This window comes from Micropterus salmoides, unplaced genomic scaffold (genome assembly GCF_014851395.1).
Source record: "Micropterus salmoides isolate LMB-PRFRI ecotype aquatic unplaced genomic scaffold, ASM1485139v1 Ms_hic_scaffold_23, whole genome shotgun sequence".
NCBI classification, from domain to species: Eukaryota; Metazoa; Chordata; class Actinopteri; order Centrarchiformes; family Centrarchidae; genus Micropterus; species Micropterus salmoides.
The window spans coordinates 9,318,825-9,346,551 of record NW_024041484.1 but is presented as its reverse complement, the minus strand read 5'-3'; the positions used below and the strand labels follow the sequence as shown (position 1 = coordinate 9,346,551).

Sequence of the window (27,727 nt, the reverse complement as noted above, 5' to 3'; positions counted from 1 at the left end):
CCCCCTCTCTCCTCACACAGGCACACAAACACTAATCCAGCTAAGATTGCTGACTAATAAAGCTGCTCTGAAAGACTCAGGACGTTGGAAACATTACAAAAAGAGCAAGAGCCTAACATAACTATAGCAGATTAGTGTTTGTCTTTGTGGGAGGTAAAGTCCAATTTTAATCTGCTTAATTTTTAACATCTGGATACAAAGGACTGTCTGCATGTCTTGGTGTGAGCAATAAGTACAGTACACACACACACACACACACACACATACAGAGGAAGGGACCTTACTTGTTTTCACAGTACTGGCCATAGTTGTTTTGTCCACATTCACAGGTGTAGCCGTGGGAGGAACTTGGTTTGCGAACGCAGGTGGAAACGTGCTCACAAGGGTTGAGCATGCAAGCATCCACACACTCCTTACCAAAATAACCTGCAGGATAAAGAGAAAAGTGAGACTCAGACCTTACTGAGCGATTTATATACAGGTTAGAAGGGTCATTCGAGTGTATGTGTTTGTGTAAACATATCTTACCTGGGTCACAGACACAGGTGTGGGTGCTCCAGTCATCGCTGCAGTGGCTGTTCTCAGGGCAGATGTTGGAGTCGCAGGGGTCGGCCAGGTCGCAGCCGTCTTCCACGCGGATCTTCAGGCCCTGAGCCATGTTCACGTTGGCCACATTGGTGGACGTCTCACCCATGCGCACACCCTGATGGAGAGCACACATTGATGATGAAGAAGCAGAGGCAGGATGAGAAGAAAGGTAAGAACCAAGAGAATGAAAAAAAAAGAAAGAAGGAGAAGATTTTTTTAAACTCGCACACGTTCACTTACCTGTATGCAGCCAACAAATCCTTTGCTGACACGGTTGCCAACTCCAGGCAAACCTCCTACATGAAGAGTTTGCAGCTTCAGTCCTGGGAGGTCCGTACCGATCTCCACTGACTTCTGCTTAAAAACACAGACTTGAAAATGAGAATTTTTTTTTTTTGAAAACTTGATCGGTATGTACATTCTTGTCTAATCCTTATGTAATTTGCCTGTACCTGGTACATGCCATAGTCCAGGGACACAGCAGCCATGTATTTGATGTCTTTGTCATCTTTAACGCTCCTCAGCTCCACAAGCAGGTGGTGCCACTCCCCGTCATTGACCCGAACTTGGTGGAAGCCCAGCGACGCCACCAGCTGCTGTCTCAGCAACACCTCCATACGTACCTGTTGCTCACTGACCTGGATGGTGGGAAAGATGGAGAAATCGGATGACAAGACTACAGCCTCAATTCTACAACCTAGATTTCTTTCACTTTCTTTTCTCTCCGCTGCTAAAAAAAGTCTAAAATTCAAAATGTCTGGTATTGATCTTAATCTGCTGACAATTGTACTCAGTAAAAAAAGTTTGCACTGCTGATTGATGATGATGATGATATGTTTGTCAACAATAATTTCTCACCATGAGGTTGATGGTGGAGAAGGGACCGGCATTGGCCTGCATCAAGGTGCCAGCAGGCTGCCTGGTGCGGAACATGAGGCCCACGTACCAGGGTACAGCAATGGTAATGTCCGGCTCGCTCCAGGAGACCAGAGCCTGGCCGTCAAAGTACTGAGGAGACGGCATCACTGGGCAGGCACAAGACAAGAGAGAAGATTAAGAATCAAGTGTTGATCAAAACATGATTTGTATTTGGCATTAAATGTGTTTAGAGGTGATATGTGTAGCATTTTAAGGGTACAACTTTATATTATGTTATAATAATAACATTGCAACAGGAATTGAGCAGTTGTTTCCAAAACATAATTATCCTTTTCAGTGAAGTGAAACAGAAAGTAAAATAATGAGGAGAGACAACAAGTAGCATCCATGTCTTTGTGACTAGGAACACAAGCAGTTAGAATACCACTTTTATGAGATATAGGCTATGAGTTGTCTCTCCCATTTTTTAAAACTGGAATTATACTAAAGCATTACATTTGACTATAAATAGCTAAATAAAAGCAAAATATCTTCCAAGTATTAAGTGCCTTCAGAATTAATAGTTTGGTTACTGTGCTGAAATGTGATATTCTGCAGTCCCAGGTTCCTAGTGGGATTTATGATTACCATCATTTTTCCCCCCCATTTCATTTCTTGTGATATAATTACTACTTTATGTCTGAGGATTAAAACACTAATTCTCAGACAAACATCCAATGTCTAGAGACATTCAGAAAATCCTATAGAAATGACACACACCGTGTAAGCTCCTGTACATGTTGAGAGACAGAGATCAAGAAACACCACTCAGACATACACACCCACTAACGCACACACACAGCAAGAGTCCTCATTTCAGCACAACATAGAAGTGTTTCCTCCTGTATAATCCAAAGCATAAACTCTGTATGTTCTCTGGTCCCCAGGACACATATTTCAACTGAGTCAAAAACACACATACACAAGCTATAATTATGAGACAAAGCACATATTTGTTCCTGGTAACAGGTAGCTACAGTGGTTTTAGTCTGACTTCTCTGTCATGGCTTAGTCCTCCATAAAGCATAAAAAACAAAACAAAAAATGGCACTCCTCAGTTCTCATTTACTTCATTCGCGTAAGAGCCATTATACATGGGGGGGACATGTCAAAATCTAAGTTTTGTCCCCCCCACTTTTCTCCGGTGATTTCGGAGTTGGCTCATAGCCGAGGCGGTTTACTAGTTTGGTTTACTAGGTTTATCAGTCACACACTCCGCATCAGACAAAGCTAAATAAACGGTTGAGACGCGGACAAAAATCATGTGAACCGATGGAAAACATGAGACAGAAGGCAAAGCTGGTGCTAAAAAGTTAAGGAAGAAAAAAAAATTGTTCGCTGGAGGCAGGTGCAGCAAAGTGCCTCAATATTAGGCTACAGACTTTTCTTTTGTGCTGCTATAGCCTACTTGAAGACAGCAGTGAAGACGCCTGCAGCAGGGTGGGTCGTAACTTGTTACAAGTAGCCGAACACAAATTTGCAAAATAAATAAATAAAATCAAGTCATTGGCACCTTTTCACATTCCTTTTTAAAACTGTAACCTACTTTTACTCTTTACTTATTAGCCTATTTTCTTTGGGCCAGTAATCTACTTTTAATTCCCCAACAGTTTTCATTCATACCTTCATAACTTCGTCTGTAATCTGCATTTTGCTTTATTAACCGAAATGAGCTGTCATCCAGGCTGTGCGCAGTTACGCAAATCAGCCCTGGTCTCTGTCACAGAGCTGGGCAGATGCAAACATTTAGAAAATCAGGCAAATACCTTTTCAGTTTAAGGATTTATTGTTCTAATAATACAACTGAAATCCAGTGAGAGCACACCATGGCACTGTTGGCCTGTTGGAAAGCAGCCTGCGTCGCTCTTTAACACAGACAAGTGAAATACTTTCACTTTCCATTAACGCCGCATTAAAAGTATATTTTGTCCTTGCAGAGCAAATGAAGTCTACATACTGTATCATCTAAGTCTGATGATTAATTCTGATATATTAACAGTATCCGGTTGTTGACAAGAGCATCACTTTCTTTTGTCCTTTCACATTTGTTACTATTTGTTTTATAGTGATGTCCGACGGTGAGTCCATAAACGGAATGTCGCCGTTTTTTTAAGTTTTTTTTTTTTTGTTTTTAAGACGCACAGAGAGAGAGAGTGAAAATATGGGTGGTTAGAACAGTCCTGTTGGGATTTACGCATGACGCACAGCTTCCTCTCAATGTAGGTTTACCTGCTTCATCAACGAGCTGCTCCGTGTTACTGTCACAATGATTCTTCGCATTGTAAAGATTATTTAGATGCTTTAGGAGTAATCAGATTTTATGGGCTGCCTGTGTTAATTCAAAGTAAGTGGTTTGGTGGGCTACATGTCCATAATAAAAGAGACAAAAATAGTGGCTAGGCAGCAAACTGATATTTTAAAGTGATCTTATAAACACATTCATGGAGATTTAAAAAGGAAAATAATTGTTTTAAACAGAAATAGCTAAATTACAGATAATAAACAATCAAAGCAAATTGCATTCCCTAGAAATAACCTGTGGCACAGCAGATGAAATATATATTTAAATATAGTAGACAGAGTAATTGTACTTTTTCTTGAGTAAAGATTTTTACTCTACCTTCCACTGGGCAGCGGCACCAGTACTAGCTCTGATATGGTGAACATGTGACAGGCAGCAACAGGGAATTGATGAGAGCAATAGTAAAACAGAGTCAAAGCCTACAGAGTCCAAAGCACCAGTTTGATGATGATATGGCTTATTTATTTATTAAGTAATTATTTATTTATTAAGTCTTTTGCTGCTAGCAAAGCTAAAACAACAAACACACCAAACGTGGGTGATGAGACGGTCACTACATCCCAGTAGGCCTTTAGTTTAATTCAAGAGGCTGAGCAAAAATCTAAACAGTGGTAATCTCTTTCCTTAAATTCTGCTGGATCAGAGTGAGTTCTCACAGCTCTGTAAAAGCTACAATTTGCGGATGGGAGAGCAGGTACAGTAGAGTTTTGACCCGGTCTGAGGACTTAAGCCTAACCAGACGTTAACAAGTCTGCAGCCAAGTCCAACTAGAATCCAAACTGAGTCTCACTTTGTTTCATCTGAACAACTTTCTCCCTTTTTTCCCTCACTCCTCAAATATATTAACTTATTAACCAGGTATGTTGACATCCTTACTTGCTTGTTTGACCAGAGATTAAAACTTGAGATCTACTTGTCATAATAACAAGCTAGTGCGACCCATGAGCATGTAATGTTTTCCAGAATACTGCATGTTTATATTTAGCCTGACTGTAATCAGCGTGACAGAACTCAATCCTCATCTTTAAAAAATGGTCTATACAATTGAAATCTGATCTTTTGGAATAAGAAGAAAAATAAACAGTCTGACCAGGTGGGTGACTTCCAGTGGAATTCAAGTCTTTTCATGTCTGTCCAATCTGGATGATTTTGGCAGCGTAAAATACACAATAACAAATCTCTTGTTTCTCATGCGGCAGCTACGTGTGTGAAGCCTCAAACCAAATGTGTCAACAAGCAACAGAGCAGCCAAAACCTCTTCCCAGCTTGCTCTGATCCCGGCCCAGTTCAGATACTGGATACCGGGGCCTGGCACTGGCTGGGCGGCTACCTCATTGACGAGAGGGCAAGGAGAGGTATTCACACCTTCACACATTGTTTGGAAGCTCGCCTTGGAGGAGGAATTCAAAGTTCTCTCCTTACCGTAGAAGAACATGAGATGGGTTATGGAGTGTAAATCACAACAGTGTTGGCAAACTGTGATGCTTTTGTGTTGACAAATGTATAAGCTCACCTGTCTATCTACCTACCTATCTATCTATCTATAAGTACTACACCCAGGTTTGCACTAGAGCAACCTGATCTGTGCCTCACATGTCTGCTGAGGTAGCGCAAAAGGGACAGCTATACAGTGTGTGTGCGTGTGTGTGTTTTTGTTTTGTTCTTTGATACAGGGTTTTGATAAGTGAGTCACAGTTTGCCCTAAAATGGCAGACCTTAGGCCATGTTTAGTGTCTGCACAGTAGTGAGCAGAGGCTTCACTGTGACTTTACATTGTGACTGCTGCGTGAGTCAGAATGAGTCAGGGGAGGTGCTCCTTATCCCATTTGATCTCTGAAGCACACACAACTTCCTGGATGTCCTCAAGACACACACACACACACACACACACACACACACACGTCACTGTGTGTTACTGTGGGTAAACACACGTATGTGCACGCTGAGAAGCTCACAGAGGCGCATGTAGATACAGGCACATTCGGCCCGAGACACACCTGCATATGAATGCACATGGTAATGCAAACACACACGCCTAAATACAGACAAGTTTTGACTCTATCTTGAGAGATAATTCCTTTTTTAATTCCTAGAAAATGAATGTCCTCTTCCTCTGGATATAAATAAACTCACTCTGTTTCTCACGCACACATTTCTAACCTTGTTCACAATTCTTGCCGCCGTAACCAGTTGGGCAGTCGCAGCTGTAGGTGTTCCACCTGCTGATGCACACTCCTCCGTTCTGACACACATCATTCGTGCAAAAGTTTTTCTTTGCTGGACAACCTTGACATCAAAAACATAAAAAGATTAATATATGTATTTATCTGTTTATGGGGTGCAGAAACAGAGAAAATAAACAATTTTATTTGACTATTTAACTACTAAAACTGAATCATCACACTTTTCCTCTTCGATACTTTTCTCTTTAAGCTTTAAACTGATATCATCATGACCATTAGGCCCTTAAAACCCCTGCAAAGTTAGTCAATAACTGTTTTACCTTAGAGTTTCAATCAGCAAGAGTGTTAGTCCTAGAAATAAGAAATGTCTCTATCGAATGAGCACGGCTTTGGTTTAGCATGTCTAACCTGCTGCGGTGCCGTTGTTAGCGATGTAGCTGGCCATGTCGATGGGTTTGCTGTCAATGCTGAGGTTTCTCATGCAGCCCACAAAGTCTCTGTTCCTGACCGGGAAGTCTTCAGGTAGGTTGGGAACTCCGCCCAGCAACAGTGGTCCTGTCAAGTCCAGTGACCTGTAGACGACACAGACAGGGACTAGATCAGAGCAAAAAACTTTGACTTCCTTGTAACTGAATGTGTGTAAACCTAAACCACAATATAAAATCAGGTGTAGACACAAACAAACTGATTCAGCTCCACAATGAGTAAATCCATATTTTTCAAATAAATAATGCAAATAATAATTAAGAACTTCTGGACTACTACTGTATCTAAATCTGTCACAAACAAATCAGTGACACTCCGTCGATGCCCCGAGTTTACACCAGAAAGGACGACTGAGGTATCAGTCCTTCGCATGACTGACATTTCTGAAATATGGCTACTGTGTCCAAGGTTTTAAGCTGTCACAAGGCTAACTGCTACAATCATCACGACGAAATCAGGTTCCACATACTAGGTCATGTAGGAAGCTGCTTACATCCCGAGCCTCTAAAACACTCAAACATCAAACAGCAAATGGCTTTAAGAGATTTAATGTAATGCAATGCTGCACAACAAACCCCCCACAAAACCACTGGATGTATAAGTTGTGTGCATTTGTTGCTTGGTCGGGAGCTTAATCAAAGAGCCTTGAGCGAAATCCCTGCTTAAATCAAATGCATCTTGGAACCACTTTTAGAGCAACGCACTACAACAGTAGCTGTACAAAAACTCTTCTGTGTTGCCTCAAAATAATGATGATGGTAGCAGCAGAATGAATTCAGAAGTGTACAGAAACATTTTGTCTGCCAATTTACGGAGAAATGCATTGAAACTAATCGGGAGGAAGTTTATCATGCAGCAGGACAATGACCCAAAGCACACTGCCAACAAAACAAAGGACTTCATCAAGGGGGGAAAGTGGAAGGTTTTAGACTGGCCAAGTCAGTCACCTGACCTTAACCCAATAATGCCACCAAATATTTAATGTTATTTACTTTAAGATTATTTGTTCCTTTACTTTTGCTCACCTAAGAATGCTGTGGTCTAATACAAATGGTGAAATCTCCTGAGTTGTTTAACACATCTAGAGGTAAATACCAGGAAATAAAAGCTGAAATTCTGAACTGTTGTCTCAGATTCATCTTTTGATCTTAAACCCAAATGTCTTCAGTGAACAACAAAAACAAAGGAATTTGCCTTACTGTTCCAATACTTTTGGAGGGGACTGTTTGTATATATATATATATATATATATTTTAGGTTAACCCTCCCTCTAAACTGCACTGGTATAACTGAACTAAACCTACAGTTCTTCCACCATCCAATATTGTAACTTTTGGTATAGTTCGATTCGATGAACAGCATTGAAGTCTTGTTAGTTATGGTTAAAGGAAGCTTACAATAAAGTGAAACTGAAAGTAAACTGGTTCCTGCTTTGTGGCACAGTCATACTCTGGATCATGTCAAGACATTCTCCACAGCAAAATTTCAGGGGTTCGCTTGTTTGCACACACCAGTGTAATGTATATTTGTATATTCCATCTTGACACAGTTAAAGTATCCTCCAAACGCCTCTCAGCGTCTGTGACCTGTGAAACAAGTTCCTGGAGGAATGTAACCTCATTAACTCCTCTTTGAAGCTTTCCCTCTCTCTCTCTCTGTCTCCACCCTCTGCATACTAAATGTGTCTCAGCATGCTAGCTCTCCCCCAAAAAACTCTCACGCTATAAAAATAAAAATTAATTAGCATGTGGTAAGAACACACAGTAAGTCGGATAAAGCTTGTGATGAGATGAGCTTTTGGTTGTCACAGCAGAAAGGCCACGAGGATGAGCAAAGAGATTAAGAGACAAAAAGAGCACGGTAGAATGAGACTTGGGTAATCTGTTATAATGAAGGCAATCTGACGTAGCCCCCAAGGTACAACATATTTACCTATTAGTCTGACTAGTCTGTGTGCAAGGTGTGCGTGGGATGAATTGGAGATAATGAGTGTAAAGACCTAATAAGAGAAAGAAAAAGGTGAGTGAAAGAGAAAGACAGACTCCAGCTTACTTCTTCTGTCCGGTCTGGGTGCCTTGGGCAGCGCAGGAGTAGTTGCCGATCTGCTTCCCGAAGCGAATCGCCATGGAGATGTCACAGTCATCTACGGCGACCACGGCCACCTTTTCTCCAGAGGGTCCATGAGGGATGCCTAGGCGCCCAATATTCGGCTGAAAAATAAAATAAAGATTCAGTTATTCATCAACTTTTACAAATTATAGTGTAACAGGTAAATCTCTAAGAATCCAACAATCTTTATATAAGATTCTCTACACCAGCAATTCCACATTCACCCCAGGGGGTACTTGTGGTGACTGTAGAGTAGTTAAAGTGTATATTTTGAAACAACAATGTCAATCAATTGTAAATGGAAACACCACAATTTGGGATTAAGTGACAAACAATAAGCAGGGAAGCAGAAAAGCAAAGAGAAAAAGTTAGCTTAATGTAATGGATGAATAGTTTATTAAATAGATATCAGAAGGCTAAAGGTAATGGATAAATGGTTAAAATGCACAGCTAACAGTAATTAGTAGTTAGCTAATGGATAAAGGGTTGGAATAAAACAAAGGAATAGGTGATGGTTAAAACAGTTAACTAAAAGTAATGGTTAGATGGTTAAAAAGTCCAGCTTCTACAAATGGCATTAGTACAAATGCAAAGTTAAACAAACCGACTTCAATATTGACAGTTAAATTGTATGAAAACAATATTGTAGCATCAACTATTACATCCACTTTTATGTCATTATAAGTTGAAATAGATTTAGTTTTATGTGTAACATGATGAGTTTAGTGACTTAAGTTCATCTGACAGGGTTGTGGGCGTATATCTGACATAAAAGAACACAGGTCTACACAACAAGGAATCACATTTACGGTCTGCTTTTGCCTACCTGAGTGCCAAAATTATTTTTTACAGTGTATTTTTAGTGTAATATGCCTCAACTGACTAGATGCAGTAAAATATTTAATGCTCGATTTTTTATTTTATTTCTTTCAATGTGAGAAACTTGGCTGGGACGGCAGCTTTAGTGCAGATCAGCGCTACACAAACAACGTCAAGCTGACTTCACCCGACTTGGAGTAGAAGTACACAGGCCTCTCTTGGCTTAAGATGACAAATGGCCATTGTGCATTATCTCACACCTAATGATTACAAAGTAGGCTAATTCCTCAATCAAGGCCTGTGGCCGACAAATGTTGATCTGAGAAAATGTGGATCAGCTTAGAAAATCAGGCCACCAAATCGCTTTAGTTTTTGTAATATCTAACCTGAGACCGAAGTTCGACGGTGTGTTTCTTAAACAATAGAGGACTTGGAACAGGAAGCAGAAGGAATTTGAGGAGTTCAATAAAAAGAAATGCTTCCACCAATTGAATAACACCTCTTTTCATTGGTGCCATAAAAGTGAATTACAGCACAGGAGGTTGTAAAGGCATCATAAAATAAACTCTCTTTAGACAAATAAAGATGGTTTGTCCAACATATATACAGTAAAATGAGTGTTAGTAGTGTTTACATTACATTTTCTTGCGATGAGTGGCATACAATAGATCAAAATGATGAGTCTGTCTGCTGTCTCTCCTCAGAGAATCGTAAATTGTGACTATATCAACACACAACCATGGGACTACAGATCCCAGATCTGATCACAGCGCAGTGTTAACACGAGGCTGTTTAGAGGTTGACAGTTTGAGCGATAGCATGAGAGTCTTTCAAACCACTACGGTGGCGCATCTATATAGCTCAATGAAAATGAAGGACAAAAATAATTTTGTTCTTGAATAAATTCAACACATTAGTTCATTTCAGTCATTTTGTCTTTTTTAATATGAGAGACAAACACTGATAAAAGAAACGGAAGAGATGCTGAAAGAAAAAGAGATGCATGGATAGAAATACCGTGTGTGCATGTGTGTGTCTCCTTCATAAATAGGATTAGAGTAATGAGATACTGGTGGGGCACAGAGACCGCAAACAAAGGAAGAGGGGGAAAAAAAGAGGGCGACAAAAAGAAAAGAAAGAGAGAAAGACAAAAATAGGGAGGTGAACAGACCAGAAATAAGAGACTGAAACAGACAGACAAAAGAGAAACTGGCAGACGGGTAGAAAATGAGCAACAGAGGGGTGCAGTGTCTTCTATTTTGGCTCAGGTGGGCTCCGGTCCGGGCATATTTTACAACCCACAGGGAGTTTGTCGCTGCCACTCCCTTCAACGTGCCCTGTTTCCAGTGATTCCACCAAAAACACCTTCCATAAAGAAGAACAGGAAGGCTGAACTGAACAGCAGTGCACCTCTGACTCCACTGCTGTTTTCTTTCTCTGTTGCTTCTAATCTCATTTTGAGTTTTATTTTTCACTCACGCGCATGCAGTGTCACGAGCAAACTCATGCCACACAGATATTCATGCGAGAGAAAGAGAGTGTGTGGGCAAGTTGTGGGAGGATTTGATCCCTTTCCTGTGGAAGTGTGACAACAGATAGTGCGAGCCGCAGGAGCCATATCTGTTTTGCTTGTGTCTGTCTATAATCAGCTTGTATGTGGAATATGTATAGCAATCATGCTAGTAGGAAACCACACCCCTGTCATTGGCAACCAGTCAATCGCCTCCTCTGCACAGTATCTACAGGTGCTTACTTGTGTTAGTTACCCTCAGCTCCTAACATCTAATGTCTTTCCAGGCAGCCAACGCGTACCAGTAAACTCCCGGGGCCTCCCTCTGTAGGGTGAAGTAGCATAATTTAAATTAGAAAAGTATGACAGGCCTTCTTTGAGCGCCGTGATTTAGTGTGTTATGTAACTTGGATTGAACTTCTTGAACTGACAAGACAGCAGCCTGTGGTGAAACACTGCGCTTGGGGGAATCTGTTATGTCAGCTTCACACAGGTGAGGGATTGAGGGACTTGCTCCGGTGTGCGCAAGAGGAGAAATAAAAAAAGATCTGGGTCTGTTCATAAAGCAGCAAAGCCTGCAGACTGAACCTGTATGAGAAAAAAAACAAGGTTGGCAGCATGCAGCTACAATGAAGACCCTAATGCAAATAATCAAAAATGTTCAAAGACGCTCATCAGTGGAAAAAGAAGAATAGATTGGGCAAAAGAGTAGGAAATAATAGCCACGGTCCTCTTTTGTATGCCCAAAATCACAGTAGAGAACAGAAGTAAAAAGAAATCCTAGTGATTGGTCATTATGCTTTGACAGTATGTTTTGTAGTTTGTTAAAACAGCTTCTTAAAATAAACACATTCCCTTAAAAATCTATAAATGAATGGGAATGTCTCCACAGATGGAAAGATGGATACAAATCTCACGTCTGTGCCTGAGACACCAGATTGGTATTAATAAATGTATTTTTTTCACAAATGTGGGTTGAGTCAAACAATGACTCAAATTACATTTCAAAACCAGTGGGGAAATGAAAACGAGAGGGAAAGTGTGATAACTGAATGTAAGCTTTTCAAGGGCAACAAAAGGTAATTTGTCTGACAGAGAAAATCACTCAGTCGGTGACTCTTCTAACAGAGGAATCTGTAGTTAGGTGGATTACAATCTTATCATCTCTTTTGAGTTCAGTCAAGCGAGGACGGGCTGAGATAAAGACAGGAAGCAAAACACGGCAGAGAGACACCCAGATGGCGTACATAATGGACCTACAGCCCAAAAAATCTCAAGCGGTGCAGCTGTTATACGTGTTGATAATTCATATACACATGTACACGCTATGTAAGTGCTAAATGATGTATTTAGGGTATCTGTGTACTGTGTGTAGTAGGGGGTATAGGGGCATTACTGCAGCTGTTAGTAAGTAACTCCTTCGGGCTCATACTCACACTTCCCACGCCACTTTTATACACACATTCACAAACACTTAGTGCATGGATGAATCACGGCAATACAACCTGTCAATCACACGCGCTTTGATCATCAGTGCATACTGTCAATTACACACCCTTTGATTCAATATCAAAACCTGAAGCGTGATAATGGAACCAATGTTAGACAAAACATTTACTAAGCCTCTCTTAAAGGGGTACTCAACAGTTTTTACACTTGAAGTGACTAAGAGTACTAGAAGGACACATTTGTTTTAAAGACGTTGGCATTTAACATGCCGACAGAACTAAATTGTGCAATTGGCTGATTTATAGGAAGCATAAGATGCAGAGTTTTTGGAATTTAATCCATACTAAGAACTAAAAGTCAGGATATCTAAGCCTCTGTTGCTTCAAGCTACACTCAAGCTTTACTTTAACCTACTTTATCTCTTACATCTTGTCCTAAATTGAACATTGGTGTTCAGTTAGCTGAATGTGTTTATAAGCTGTGTAACCATGGCCAATATAACTATATATGGTTTCAGGCTTCTTTGTGACCCCCCCCCACAGGTTTTAAAGGGCACTTGGCCCTCACTTTGAGGGGGTCCCATGAGAGTCTCTTATTTACCCTCCCCCTGACTCGGGGCTGCTGAAGATTCCCTCTCTCTTCAGTGTCGTCTCCAGGGGCGATAGGCTTGCTGCAGCCATGGGAACGCACTTGATCCCCACAGCTAGCGACAAAGACGAGGAGGGCAGTGTACACGAGTGGACTGAGGAGCGTGCCCACACACACACCAAAACTTCAACATACACCAAAACACAACTTTCGCTCCACAGCGACACCCCGTCTACACGCAGACACAGGACAAAGACCCACCCAGGCGCACAAACACCCCCTTCCTCTCACTAACACACACATTGACAACTCTACTACCATCGGGCCGTCTGTCAAAGCTGACATGACAACTCAACCAGCCCTGCGGCCAGGATAAAGAGCCTTGCTGCACAGATTGAGTTACATGCAGTTCGACAGCTTAGCCAGAAAAGACCTTAAACGCTGTCAAAATGATCAACATCAAATGTGTGTGTGTGTGTGTGTGTGTGTGTGTCGTGGGTGGGATAGAGGGAATCCTCGGCGGTGATTATGTGTTTGTTCGTGTGTTTGAGGACTATGGGAAGGATGTCTGCAGAATGTGTTTAAGCGTGTGCGCTGAGTGAGCAAATGGCAAGCTTTCGTGTGCGTGTGTGAGAGGCAGGAAGCGGCTGGCGGAGTTGCAGATGGCCAAACAGTTCACTTCGATAATAAAGGAAAAAGGGCACACACACAGTTGTGTTTTATTTGGACTCGCCAGAGGAAATGCAATTGTTTCGCCGACTCCTGGTTGCACTGGCTGGGTATTTTAAATGTGATCACCTGATGCTTTAAGGTGTTTGTGCACGCTGTGTTTCTTTGCTGAGTTAAACTGAGGTAACCACAAGAAAAGAGATCATAAAATAGCCATCAAGGAACTGTTTTAGTGCTGCAACCTAAATTGGAGCCAAGATAAAGTTAGGAATTGGACCAAAATCAATATCAGTGTTTGTGTGTGTATGTAAAGTTGGCCCTGTTTACGGTCGTGTCATGCACAGGCTAGTGTGTCCCACCTTCCCTCTGGCAGCAACAGACTCTGTCATGTCCACATTACCTCACCTGGCCTCTGGCTATGTAAACCAAGAAGTATGAATTATTCAAACACACACACACACACACACACACAACACACACACACACACAGTTCCCCAAGGCTTTACAAAAGGCTGCGATGTCCCGTGTTCAAGCCTATATGTTACTGCTGTCTTCATCGTCTCATCACACCTCTATCCATCAGTGTAACAGAGGGACAGCGGCCATTGTTGGCTATTAGCTTTCAAGCAGCAAAATAAATGTGTGTATGACATAAAAACTGAGGTAAATGTAACTGTATCCTATTTGGAAGGCTTGAGAAAATTCCTTTTACAACTTGACAAACATAGCCACCTGCCTTTATAGTGACATCAATGGGGATTACCTTCTAATTTATGTTTTTTCAACCACTTGTTAAAAAGCATACTTTACAGACAGGTTTTGTCTCTTACTTATTCTGCATGATTTATCATGACTCACTAACTTAAAAGTTTGTATATTTAACACTGCTATCATGCAATACAATTGTACAGACGTGTCATTATCAAAGAATATGCAAAGATGATGGAAAAAAATCGTTCTCGTTTCCAAACAAAATTCTAGAGTAATGAAAGTCTATCCTTAAAGTAAAACTTTGAAAATACACTTACTTGTCAAAAATAAATGTCTGTCAGTTAAATATGCAGCTGCAGTGGACAGTTACCTTAGATAAGCAGGGGAAAAACTCTAGTGTGGCTCTCTCCTAAGGTAATAAAATCTGCCAACCATCACCCCTAAAGATCACTAATCAATGTTATATTTTGTTTAATTCATACAAAAGTTGAAGTGTAAAAATGTTGTGGTGTTACTTCCAGTTCTTATGCCAAGCTAAGCCAACTCCCGCATGGCTCTAGCTTCATATTTAGCGCACAAATATCAGAGTGGCTTCAATTTTCTTATCTAATAATAAGAACAAGAATGAGCGTCTTTCCCAAAATACTGAACTACCTTAAATGTAGCAAGCAAATAATAGGCAGCTTTTAAAAGTTAATATGAATTATGGCTCTGACAGTCAAATAATCAAATTCCTTTCTGTTACTGTAAAATATTCCTGGAAGAAATTCCTAATAATTCCTACAAAATCTATAAAAATCTAATCTAAATCTGACAGCTGTTGTACGATACACTAACTATTTAACCATTATCTAAACAGCCTTGTAGAGAGAACAGCATAAAGCAATTAAGGATCACCTGGAGTGATGCTAATGTTTAGCAGTAAAAGCAGTGGCACAAATAAAATGACCTTGATAGGATCATATAAGAGATAAGAGGTATACATAAGTGGAAAAAGATAAGAGAGAAAGATGAGGAGACAGAGAGATGGAAGAAGAGTTGGAGGAAGACACATTAGTTCCAGGAGTTTAGAGTGGTTATAAACTATACGCATGTTCCTCTCTCTCAACTTCACATCTACACTTTCTCAGAACCCCCTCCTCCAAATTCCACTGTCGGTCTGCCTCTCTCAATGTTAATAAGAGGTTTAGGTCATGCTAGGTGAGGTGTGTGAAATTCCCTCCTTTCAGTGACACACACACTCCCTTACATCACAGGAGTGCGAGGAAGGAATGTAAAAATGAGTTAAAGTGAACAGAAGAGAGAGAGATGAAGTCAGTTAAGCAGTCATGTATGAGGGCAGAGTGACAGATTTATCAGCTTTATCTTTGTTCCTTAATAACACAATACTGTACACATCTGCTGTTCCTACTGACTAGTAACTTGCTAGGCAAACACTCATAAACGTCTGCATAAAGGTTCAACTGATGTGCTAGCAGTCATAACATCTGCATCTGGACCCTCCATCTTTATATATGGCATCAATCACCCCTTCTTGCTTTAGAAGCCAAGTTATTATCTTCCTGCCTCTGGAGGCTAACTAGCTAAACTGTCATTAGACTGGAACTGCCACCTTCATTGCTGGGCGCTAGGTGCTCTTAGCTTGCTAGGTGTAGCTAAACCAACATGCTAGCAAGTAGAGAAGATACAATATTTTTAGGAAACCAACAATTTGCCCCACAATTTGAGGACAGTTTAGCTAGTTAGTGTTGAGGTATGCCGTAGGAAGAGAATCGCTCAAGAGTGTCCTTGAGTATCTTGGCTTCTAAACCGAGAAGCGGTAGCTGAATGACGAAAAAAACTTTGTGTAAGCCATTTATAAAGGCAGAGGGTCCTGGTGTAGGTACCAGATATGCTCGGCCTGGCAGTTCTGTCCATCTACTAGACAATGTAATGTGTTACATTATCTGCAAATGTAGGACCCCGAGCTGATCTTCCAGGCTGAACATATCTGATGCTTGCATTAGTGTTTCCGTGAATAAGCAAGGGGGTGCATCCCACAGTAAGAAACATAATTTTTTTCATATCATAATTTGACAATTCTCAGAAAAAAAATTACAAACAATTTCTGTATTCAATAATCAATTATGGAAGCCCAAATTATGTGATGATTCATTAACGTTACTTTACTTTATCAGACTAAAGCGTTTTAAGGATCATTTTAACCCTGCCACACACACAATTTGTAGAAGGTTGCTACAACATGTGCTGAAGCCTGAAATTGGGACCTGAAATCTGTTCCACTGAAAAGATATTTAACTATTATTTAGTTTAATTCTCCAATTAATACCAGCTAATAATGACCACTCAGGATCTTAGTGTAAAACAAGAGTAGATTAAGGATACAATCTAAAATTTAATCCTTTAAACTATGTTAGTCTTAACAGAAGCGTATGAGCCCAGAGACATTTGCTATCTTGCTCATTAGGAGAGCCATCTTTGATTTCTGAGTGTTGTTAATCCTCCCTGACAGAATTGCTGTTTCAGCCCGCCGCTCTGATGCCAAGGAAAACACAATCTCCCTGGGAGTCTACCTACCTACCTGTCTGCCTGCCTGCCAATGCTCAGACATGTTTATTTCACCTGAGCGAACCTCAATGGAGGAAGTGAGAATTGACAGACAGCTGTTACTGTGTCATTCCTGTTTATATACCACTGGTTCACTTGTAGTTATGAGAGCTGTAGAGAAGGCCACTGAGTCAGATGAAGAAAATGTATGTGCACATGCAAAACTGTTGAATAGGAGTCAGAAAGATGCAGCAGAAATGCAAGGAAGCAAGTCCTCAATAAGAGAGAGAGATGTTCTGCAACTGGACAGAACAAGGCTGGATATATGTCCCGTAACTGTCGCTACCTGCTTCACAAATACAGGCCCTGACCTCTGACTCCTCTAGAGTAACATCAAGACAATTTTGCACAACTCACACTGGGATATGTTGATGTAAGTAAAAAGCACTAATTACACTAACATTATTAACATGTGGACTGCGGAAAAGTCATCCCAAAATAAAAAGCACCTGAATTTGATACTCTTTATCTGCACTCCATATACACAGATCTGCTTAAAGAAATACTCAAGCTCCTTGAACTTAAAATAACTTGTTCTGTTAATTTAATTCATTTCATTCCATCTGTGCTTAATGTTGTTTTAAAAGAAGATTGTAAAAGCACCTGAACATGCAGGCAGAAAAAGATTGTTTTGTACATTGAATAAAAGGAGTCGAGTTCTCAATCAGTAGGAGCAATGTTCTGGTTAATGGGTCCCTGTTCCGTTTGTGGTGAGAAGCCGATCAAAAAAGTAGGAGAAACAGAAGAAAGCCAAGTCACATTGGAACTACCAACTACGAGGTCCACAAACATTCTACAGCCAAACCAAAAGCAGAAGTACCACACCAAAATGTATAAGAGCCTCTTTTATAGTCCAGACCAGACCAGGGCCAGGCTAAACTAGAGCTCACACCCTAGCGTGAGAGGCAATGTTACCTCTGTATATGTGAGGTAAGCATGCTCAGTAGAGTTAGTCCAGTCTGTACTAGAAGCAGAGAATGAGACCCCGGTGGGGGAAGCACCAGTGGGGACTAGGCTAGAGGTCAGAGGTTACCTCCTTCTGATTGAGCTCCAGCCAGGCAGTATAGAGCGGGAGCCGCAGAGCCCCACTGGAGTCCATCAGACTCCCCCCTTCCTGGGAGAGAGACACCGTGAGAGAGAGACACACACACACACACACACACCGCGTTAGACCTGCAGCCCACAACCAAGTGTGTGTTGGATGTTTGTGTTTATTTCTACTGTCATGTGAAAGTCTCATCGCACCAGTTGGGGAGGGGGGGGGGGGGGGGGGGGGGGGGGGGGGGGGTTGAGTTTTACTTTATTTGCGTGTGCAGAAAATTTTTTATTCATTTCCCTTAAAAAAGCATGTGAAATGTATACATTTACAATGTAGCGTATGTGTGCGTACAGAGGCATGCACGCTGAAGTGTTTGTGGTTTTGGGTTTGCTACCAGCAAATCTGCAAACAATTAACGACATCCAAAGTAAAACGCACTTCCTCCCACACAGCCCACTTCAAAAACATCTCTCCCACCACCTCACACAATAGGCTACAACTCATGCACTTCTGACGAAGATGTCTCTGGCAGATTTATACCACACTGTGAAAATACTTTGTTATGCCAAGGGCAGGTGAAATTTACAGCAGGAAAAGGACAGGGAATATTCCTTGTGGTCCAAGCATGTGAAAGCCCAAAACCTGCTTCCTCATGTCAACACGTTGTCACACCACACTGACACAAAACGCATGTTCACATGCTGCAGTACTAGATTACTTTGTTATAATTATGACAATCAGAGATCAAAAGTAGGCACTGTATCTATTTTTTTTTAAGTCACAGATACTGGATGATGGATTACAGTTAGTAAAATGGCAGTTCCTGGTGTTTAAAATGCAGTGTGTGTGTTTATGTGTGATGATAACCTTAACGGTTTGAGGTTTGGGGAAACCTGCGTCAAGAAGAACAAAGAATAACATGGCCTCTTCCTTTAAAAACACACCCTGCCGGGGAATGCAGAGTTTGGGGCTTCACCTCAAAAAATAACTACTTAACCTTAGCCGAGAAGCACTTAGCAGAGAAAATACACAAACCTACGATCGTGTCTGTGTCAAAACTCATTATAACAGACATGTAGGCACACTGTTCATCCCTATGCAAAGCTGATGAAGTGTGTGATGTAGATGGATGATAAATCCAAAACTAAATATTACAAGCAGAGTATTTATTTTAAGAGCAAATATTCACTGCATGCATTTATAGAAGCCTTGGAGTGTGTGTTTGATTGCATATCAGTTTGTCCTAGAAGCCCAATAAACCCTGAAGCATCAACAAAGAGACAGAGACAAAATACAAAGAGGGTAGCAGCTATTTATTTTATAGCACAGATTGAGATAACTGTTCAGAGTAATTGGATCTTGGATAATTTTGAAGCTCTGCAGAGGTGGAATGCAAAAATACACACGGCATATTTAAAAAGTACTTCAAGCTATGCTGTGAAGTAATTTGCACTTATGTTCTGAAGATTAAAGTTCTGCCATGTAAGCAGCACCAGAGTGAGAGCGAGGGAGGAACAGCAGAAGCAGAAAGAGTGAACTTTTGGTACTCGCTGGTGATAAGAGCCAGATAAGCCTGTCTGGGAATGTCGTCTGCACACCCTTGCTGTAAATATCCTAGCCCATATTAGCCAGTGAAACACTATTAACATGTCTAACATCAAGCCTGCGAGCAGCGTAAAGCAGCCAGTAAAAAAATACTGCAAACGCACAGGCATGTCACATCTGCAGTCATGCTCTGCTTCACTGAATTTGGCACCATGTCGATGGATCACATGGAACTTAATTATAGTTTATTCCTAGCTGTGGTTTACAGTTAATTGGTGTTTCACTCATAAGCATTTTTCCATACTTGGCTGATGAAACATGAATACAGATATAATTAAGATTCCTGCAAATTCCTTCTTGTTTATTGCTTTCATGGTTCTAAAGTGAAATCAAACTGACTCAGGGATAATTTATTTTAGCTTTTTCCACAGCTTTCAAATGCACCTGAAGATCTTTATCCTCTGAGGGAGTTTATAGTAGAAAGCTACTTTAAAAGCTTGTATGTATACCTTGAGTTAAGATTTTTCTGTCAATCTAATATTTACAAGGTCAAGATTAAACTTTCAACTTAATTTGTAAGGTTTCTTTCAAGGCAAAACCTGTATTGTTAAATAATACTTTTTTGAATTGTAACAGTTATGGTGTGATTACAGATTACAGAAATTTAAATAATAATCAAGTATTCCTTGTCTGTTGGGCATCTATTCAATCTTGATGCAATCCATACAGGTGGCCTGGCAGGATATAGTGATGAAACAACTGACATCCTGCCCAGTATCCAGCTAAATGACATCATTTCCTGCAACAAGAGACATCATTTCCCAAGACAAAACCTCCTCCTGCTCCAAGAACCATCCACGCGCTTTATCTCTGCATGTGTATGTGTGAATGTGTTTCCTGTTTAGATCTGTCTGGCTGACACAGGCAACTGTCCTTGAGACGCTGCACCATGGAATTTCAAAAATGCCTTTATCCTTCCACTTCTATTGTGTAACATCTCTAATAGCAGTACGGACATATGCACACATTCAAACACGCACACATTCAAACACACACACACGGTAGCTTTTTATTTGTCTTTGCCCCCCATAGATGCAAACACATGCTTTCCAATCGACCCAGATCGTTGCAACAATGGCAAGTCCGTGTCTGTTGTCATGCCAACCCTCCCCCCGACCTCTGACCTCTGTTTTTGAGCAGAGGCACCCTGGATCTTTTGAAGAGAGCAGCAGCGGCTTTAAAAAGGGGGCTCCTGTACAGTCCTGGACAGCTTCAACCGCCTCATCATCTGACCCAATAAATCACAGTCTGTGCGTGCATGTGTGTATTGTGCTGCTAGGACCGTTAAAAACCAACTGGGGCTCATGCGGGAAGAACAACACTGGATTGGGTTGCGCCAGCTATTCATGAATCTATAGTATTACTAGGTTTATGTGCAGAGTCCTTCCTAAGTTCTTACTAACTTCTAGCAAGTTTCAAACTAGTGATTTACGGGTTACACCATTAAAAAATGTCTTAAACTTAACTAATGTCTAAATCAGTTGGCCTGTAAAAACCTGTAGTGCTGTTCACAAAAAATAACTGAACAGAAAGTCAGAAGCATCACAAGTTGAAACATAACTGCCAAAAACAACAGTTTTAGAGGGCTCAACAATATATTATTATTTTGTTATACTTAGATAAGCATTCATAGCAATATATGTTTCAGAGCTAGTAGCATTCATGAAGTTTAAAATGATAAATTTTAGATTATGCTAACCTAAGTGACACTATTTGGTTATTTAGGGATTACTGGAATAATATTTTGTAAGTGGTATTTTTGTGATATGCAAATTTGATTTAATTTAGACATACATAAATGTCCACTTAGTAGACACTTATTTTACAGCTAGGCTATGTTTGAAATTAGCTGGTGCAACTGGCTATTGATCTCATAAACAACAAAATCACCAGAAGCCATCTTGTCCAAATCTCATCGTTTATGAAAATCCCTCAAAAGCCCCCAGAATTTTAACATACGGACACAGAGAGAACATTATGTATGTGTGTGAGTGTGTGCAGGTTTGCATGACATGAATCTGGATTACATCGCAGTTTGAGCACTGATCTTCTCTCTAGTCTTTCTGGGCTATGCAAGCAATGCTACCCACAGACAAATGTGTGTGTGTGTGTGTGAATCTAAAAGTGAGTGCCGCGGACATATGTGTGCCGTAATTCACGTCCATACATTCACATGTCAACACGTCTAATCTATTGTGAGAACATTACTGCTTTCTGCCATATACATTTCCACTAATCCCTCCAGCAACTGATACTGGATTATATTACCATCAGTCAATCCAACTTCTGATCATTCAACACAGTCAACCTCGGGCTAATTCAACGGAATGTGTCACCTGCTTTGCAGATCACCGTGCGGCATTAAGACTGATGTTGTTGGAACACACACGTCCCCTGCTTTGACATGCTAATAACACTAGTTTGTGTGCATACTACTTGTATCTGCATGTCACAGTCTCCAAAGAGGAAGCCTATAGGATCAGCAAACCTAAATAAAAAAGAAAAGGAACAAAGCAGGAAATCTGTTAGGACGTGGAAATTAATCTCTAGATTCCATGGAGACATCACTAGACAGCCCAACAGACAAACAAAACAAAGAGGTCTTCAGTGCCAAAAGACTGTGCCCTGCAAGTAATACCTGTAGTAGTTAGGAGCCTTGCAGCAACATTGCCAAAGCACTAAAAGGCTTAAGTTATTGTCTCCAGCATCATAAAGGCCGAGAGGCAGCCATACAGCCTAAATACACCTCAAACAATAGATACAGATGTGACCCTTCAGCTAACACGATACTGTATGCTAGCCCGATTCATCACCTTTGATGAATACTTCCCTGTCAACGCTACCAAGGATGCTATGGGCTCTATAGCTCAGAGACACAAGAAAGAGGCGAACAACCTGTGAAATGTGAGATGGTGTCCATTGTAGGCTAGAATTAAGGCCAAGAAGCAGGTTACACTCCTAAACAAGGTGCAAAACACATGCGCTCCTGAAATACGATGCTGGAAGTCTTGGCTTAAGCCGGTGATGCTACAGCTTTCAGCATTGGATACATGAAGGAAGAGCCAGGAAGAAAAGGAAAGTGATCAGTGGGGAAAAAAAAGAGCATGAAAAGAAGGGTCGATGTCTTTTGTCAGAACATCACATAGCACATGCCTACCAGTTAGAATATTAGCTTTGAAAAGTTATAGAATAAGCTAGCACACTGTGTCAAATGTCCACAGGGCTTAAATTGATTGGCTTCAGTTGGGGAAGATGGCAAACTATTTAATTAATTGTTTCACCTTTAAATGAAAATGTAAAATTAATCTTTGGGCAGGTAAGAATAAAGATATCCGTCCCATTATCAGTGCCATGCGTTAACTCCGTTTTCAACCATAACATTGCCATTTCTTTCATGGTAGACCACTGACCAGATTGATGTAGAAGTCAGTTTGAGAGAAAATCCCTGTGATTTAAGTCCTGATTAATTGTACACTCAACAACCAGACACAAACTATAGGACCTACATATTAAGAGGGCCAGTGTTATCTTATTTTTGTCTGGCTTAATGTTATAACAATTGCAGGCTCTGGAAGTTTGTTGGAAATTAACACCAGAGATGCAATGCAATGTACACTCTTCTACTATAACATTACAGCTGAAGTGGATACATGAGCTAAGTTGTAAAATAATCGCTGTCTCTTTTCTGAGATTGGACATAGTAAAGAAGACATTAGACCATCGTGGGAACGTCTTGAAAAGGGATGTTAGACACTGTGAACAAACTAGGATTGTCTTACAGTAAAATTCGATTGAGATCGAACCATTATGAAAGTATCCATAGGCTACATATAAAGAGAATTCACCCTTAACATATATACTTAAGCTGTCTAGTGGGAAAATACAGTTTTTGAACTTTTGACCCTTGAAGCTGAAGCTAGGCCCCTGCACTTCTTGCAAAAAAGCTACACCCTAATCCAGTGTCAAAGGCTAAAGCAGATTGGTGAGCACCAAGACAGAGTTAACGTCACTAAACAAACTTGTACTCTTTAGATCATCTCCTGAACCAGCAGTCAAGGTCACTGCCTTGGTAGCCTCAAAGAGATCCACATTTCATAAGCTTTACTCCCACATTATCACTGCTGAGCTTGCTCACCCTGAACACTAGCTAATTGCAATCTCAACCTTTAATCCGGGCTACATCATTTATGGGCAATAATGGAATCTCCACCTCTAGTTTTTATAAAGTCTTCTGGCTGAATCTGTATCCTGCAGGAGGAGCAGCACCACCGGCAGGCTGGTTGATTAACTCCTTACCTTGTTGTAGTAATGGAGCTGGACAGAGTGCCACTGGCCGTCACTGACCCCACCTGGGATGTAGGGGGACACTGTCGTCTTCGTCTCCCCTGGAAGACGAGGGAATAAGGGGAGAAAGAAAGTGATTAGAGGGAGGTTGGACATGGGTGAGTACAAACAGCAGCTACAGAGATGAGGTCAGTTTAACACCATTACATTATTAATTTCAACCAAGAATAAGACACCTTTTTTGCAGGTGGAATGGGACCATAAGCAGGAAACAACAAACATGTTACGTCCTGTGGAGTAATATGTACAATTTACATTTATATCTAAAGCTTGTTAACATTAGCTCCTGGTCATACCAGACCAAGAAAGGCAGAACCCCTGAGTGTGCTGAACTGAGGAAGGGTGCATTTTATTTGTTATGAATTCAACTTTTCATTTAGAAAAAGATGATTCAACAGTCTTTAATGTAATTGAATGAGGGGAGGAATGCTCACAGAAATTCAACATATTCCACAAGTCACTGCTAAGTTAGCATTGAAGGCAAACTCTGTGGCCTTGCATGATATAAACACACACACATACACGATCATAAATCAACTGTTGAGAAAGCCACTATTAGTCTGTGGTATCAATGGCTCTCAGTGAGAAGATTGTAGAGCACAATGGCACCAGATTTACTGGGGGTTTACTCTTGTTTGTCAAAGGCAGGAGCAGCCTGGGCAGTAATCCACTACTCTGGAAATCAGTAAACAGTATGGCAACACTGACAAGTAATGTGTGTGTCTTTGTGTGCGAGTGTTTGAGAGAGTTAATGAGTGATGTGTCCGTTTTCTGGCTGTGCACATGAGAAACAGATAGTGTGGTTAAGTAAGTGATTGTATGTCCTATTTTGCCCATGTATTTACTATGCTACATAAAGATAGCAAAGCATTGAAAGAGAATTACAATTCAAAGACTTTCCTCCCACTCCTCTCATTAACAATGAGTCATAATTTTGAGTATTTAATTTGATGAGTCATGCATTCAGCATTTAGTCATATTTCAGATTTGAAGTTGGGCGCAAGGACTTGGCCTGGCTCCCAAACAGGGTTTTACCCAACATAATCATATTGAACTGGATTCCTTACTGTATAGTAGCATGGGAAAGTAGACCCACTCTGAAAACCAACACGAAGAATGTGTGTTTGATCTGCAATCCAACAGTTACCAGTTTTAACAATGATTATGGGTGTGATCCTCTGCTCATGGGTTTTTGCCTGTGTGTGTGTATGTGTGTGTGTGCTTGTGTGTATTAAGTAAGTTTACTGGCCAGTTAAATGTCTGTGGCAAGCAGTAAAACACACATCTCTCTTACCTACATGCACAGACACACACACACACAAATGAACATGTCCAAACTCAGGTACATTTGGATACACGCATGCACTAACACACACATACACAAAAACACGCAACCTGGTCAAAAGATATTGATATGAGTTATTTAGCAGGCTCTAAGTGAAAGTCACTTTAGATAAAGTGCACTTACACCTTAATCTACTTACCATGTAGCTGATATTAACAGCTATTACTTTAAGTGGTCACAGCACATACACTGGCATACACACATGCACACATTATGGGGCCTAACCTCCAGAGAAGGTGAGCTGAATCTGCTCGTCAATGATCTCCAGAGCGACGAAGTCATGTTTTTCATTGAATCTGCCGTTATAGAGAAGCAGAGCGTTTCTCTCTCTGGTAGCAAACCTGCAGAGACAGATATGATTTTAGGCCTTCTTTTAGATTCTACAGCGATGAAATCAATCCCAAAATGTTTATGCTGTCTTACCTATAAAATAGCTTAGCTTTTTGTTGTATAAAAATGTATTCATCAGATTTAAAAGTCCAAAAAAATAAAATGATAGATGTTTCACACAGAAAGTTTTGAGTGGATTCCAACAGTTTTTTCCAGCTCTACCTCATGTTTCCTGTCACATTTCTAAGCACCGATCCAACTTCAACAGGCCGGGACTGTCTGAACAGTTGAAGACCTTGCAGATAGCTTAACGATGAAAGGACGTGGAGCTCTTGAGGAAAAGTCAGTTAGAAAGGAAAGGCAGGATGTGTAAAGCCGGTGGGCCGCAGAGAGGAAACAGTTCCCCTGCCTTAGGTGATGCATGAGTGTATCCACGTGTGAGAGAGGGAGAAAGACCTGCTAAATGAACCAGTACCTACCAGAGTAGCTGTTTGTGTGTTAGGAGTGTAAGGTGAGGGCAGAGGAGTCAGCCGGCAGATGCCAGTGAGGCCAGCGGGGCAGGAAGTCAGGATGGCTGTAGCCAAACACTGATAAGGGAACTCATCACACAGCCTTTCCTGTTTTCACCGTACTGTGAACCTTTCTCACCGTCATAGTGTCTACGGCCTTGCATTATCAAACTCATCTTACCTGTTACTGGTAACGAAACACACGCTCAAAGCTTTCCTCTACGTAATATTTACTGTGTGTCGCAAACTTGCTGAACGAGGGCTATTTTCCTCCAGCAGTTTCATAAAGTTGCAAATTCAGATGGAGAGTGTGTGTGTGTGTATGTCGTCTTTACTCTTATGCATGTATCAAAAAGGAAGGAACGGTGGGAGACACAATGGAAAAAAGTTTATTCATGTCTCAACACGCCCCAGTTGCTCACTGAATTCATCTGGTTTTATTTGTGCAGGTCCTCACTACTCTTTAAATTGCCGTTTAGTACACACACTGCTACGAGTATCATAGACATGTACTTGCTGTGAAAAGTTGATGCAGCAAGGTGGGAGAAAATGTTTATATATATATAAATATAAAAATAAACTAAGATTTTGTAAACCCATGTTTTCATACATCTTATTCTACATCAATATTCTTTAAAAGGAAACAAGTTACTTGAATGTGCTGGCAAATACCACATACTTTGTATAAGTAATACACACGCAGGCTATTCCAATTATTCTAACTTTTAAGAGCAATACTCAGCATTTTAAGAGTAAATCTTTTCAAAAACACAAATGCATATGTGTAAGTAATGGATTAAACAATGTGTTTATCTGTTCTAACATATGCTGCAATCATTAGCATGTCCGTCTAACAAGCATACTGCCTACAGTATTAACCTAGCGTTAACTCCAATGCCAATGAGCACATTATTAACTACAGTGGCTAGGTTACATTAGTTTGTGGGGTTACACATGATTTTTTAAAGCACTGTTTGAACTCAATTCGCACATCCACTGTGTAGAACCCAGTAAGCACAACAGCCTGATCTTACATTTTTCCCTATCAAACTAACTAGCTCTGTTAAGGAATTTTAGGAGTATTATGACACAGGTTTCTCCAGATCATGTTAGGATCAATTGCTGAGCTAAAGTAAGCCTAAGGTGACAGCCAGTAACCCTCCAAAACAGTAGGTCAGACTCTGCCCCTCCTCTGTCTGCTTGGTCGACTGACTGATGCAGCTGTCTTGATAATGATGCACTGTTATCCATTTGTTAGGTAACCCAAGGTAGAGATTATCTTTATTTGTTTCATTACAGACGGACTGACTGGGTCCATGCAGAAAGTGTTGCATGCGGCCTGAATGACACACAGCGTGACTTACATTAACGTAAGTACGCATAGTGTTTCGATTTGAACCAATATCCAATAGATTCTTCACATGCGTATAGAGGAGTGAACAATAGCCGTATTTCGACACTGAATCTCTGTAGGTCTAGGAAGGAAAAATATCCCCAGACAAGAAGTTTCCATCAGATTTGGTGTTGGCATTCCATGTGTTCACACGTTGGTTGCTGGCACTGTTTCTACTCGGCAGGGCTCAATAAATAAATGCTGTATAAGTTCTCATCTGTCT

General features: G+C 40.8%; 1 protein-coding gene across 7 annotated transcripts in view; it reads right to left on the bottom strand.

Annotated features, from left to right (window-relative positions):
* celsr1a (cadherin EGF LAG seven-pass G-type receptor 1a) overlaps positions 1-27,727 on the bottom strand; it is a 100,473-nt gene that overhangs the window by 29,952 nt on the left and 42,794 nt on the right. For 4 of the 7 annotated variants that reach the window (XM_038738502.1, XM_038738501.1, XM_038738506.1 and 1 more), the window contains exons 5-15: positions 25,498-25,613; positions 23,880-23,968; positions 17,973-18,053; positions 8,530-8,687; positions 6,400-6,563; positions 5,969-6,094; positions 1,447-1,613; positions 1,041-1,226; positions 829-945; positions 529-703; positions 285-426 (exon numbers count right to left, since the gene is read on the bottom strand). In XM_038738502.1, the coding sequence (XP_038594430.1) occupies positions 285-426; positions 529-703; positions 829-945; positions 1,041-1,226; positions 1,447-1,613; positions 5,969-6,094; positions 6,400-6,563; positions 8,530-8,687; positions 17,973-18,053; positions 23,880-23,968; positions 25,498-25,613 (1,521 nt within the window). The remainder of the gene's footprint in view (positions 1-284; positions 427-528; positions 704-828; positions 946-1,040; positions 1,227-1,446; positions 1,614-5,968; positions 6,095-6,399; positions 6,564-8,529; positions 8,688-17,972; positions 18,054-23,879; positions 23,969-25,497; positions 25,614-27,727) is intronic. The other 3 variants (XM_038738504.1, XM_038738507.1, XM_038738508.1) reach the window with 2 other exon arrangements.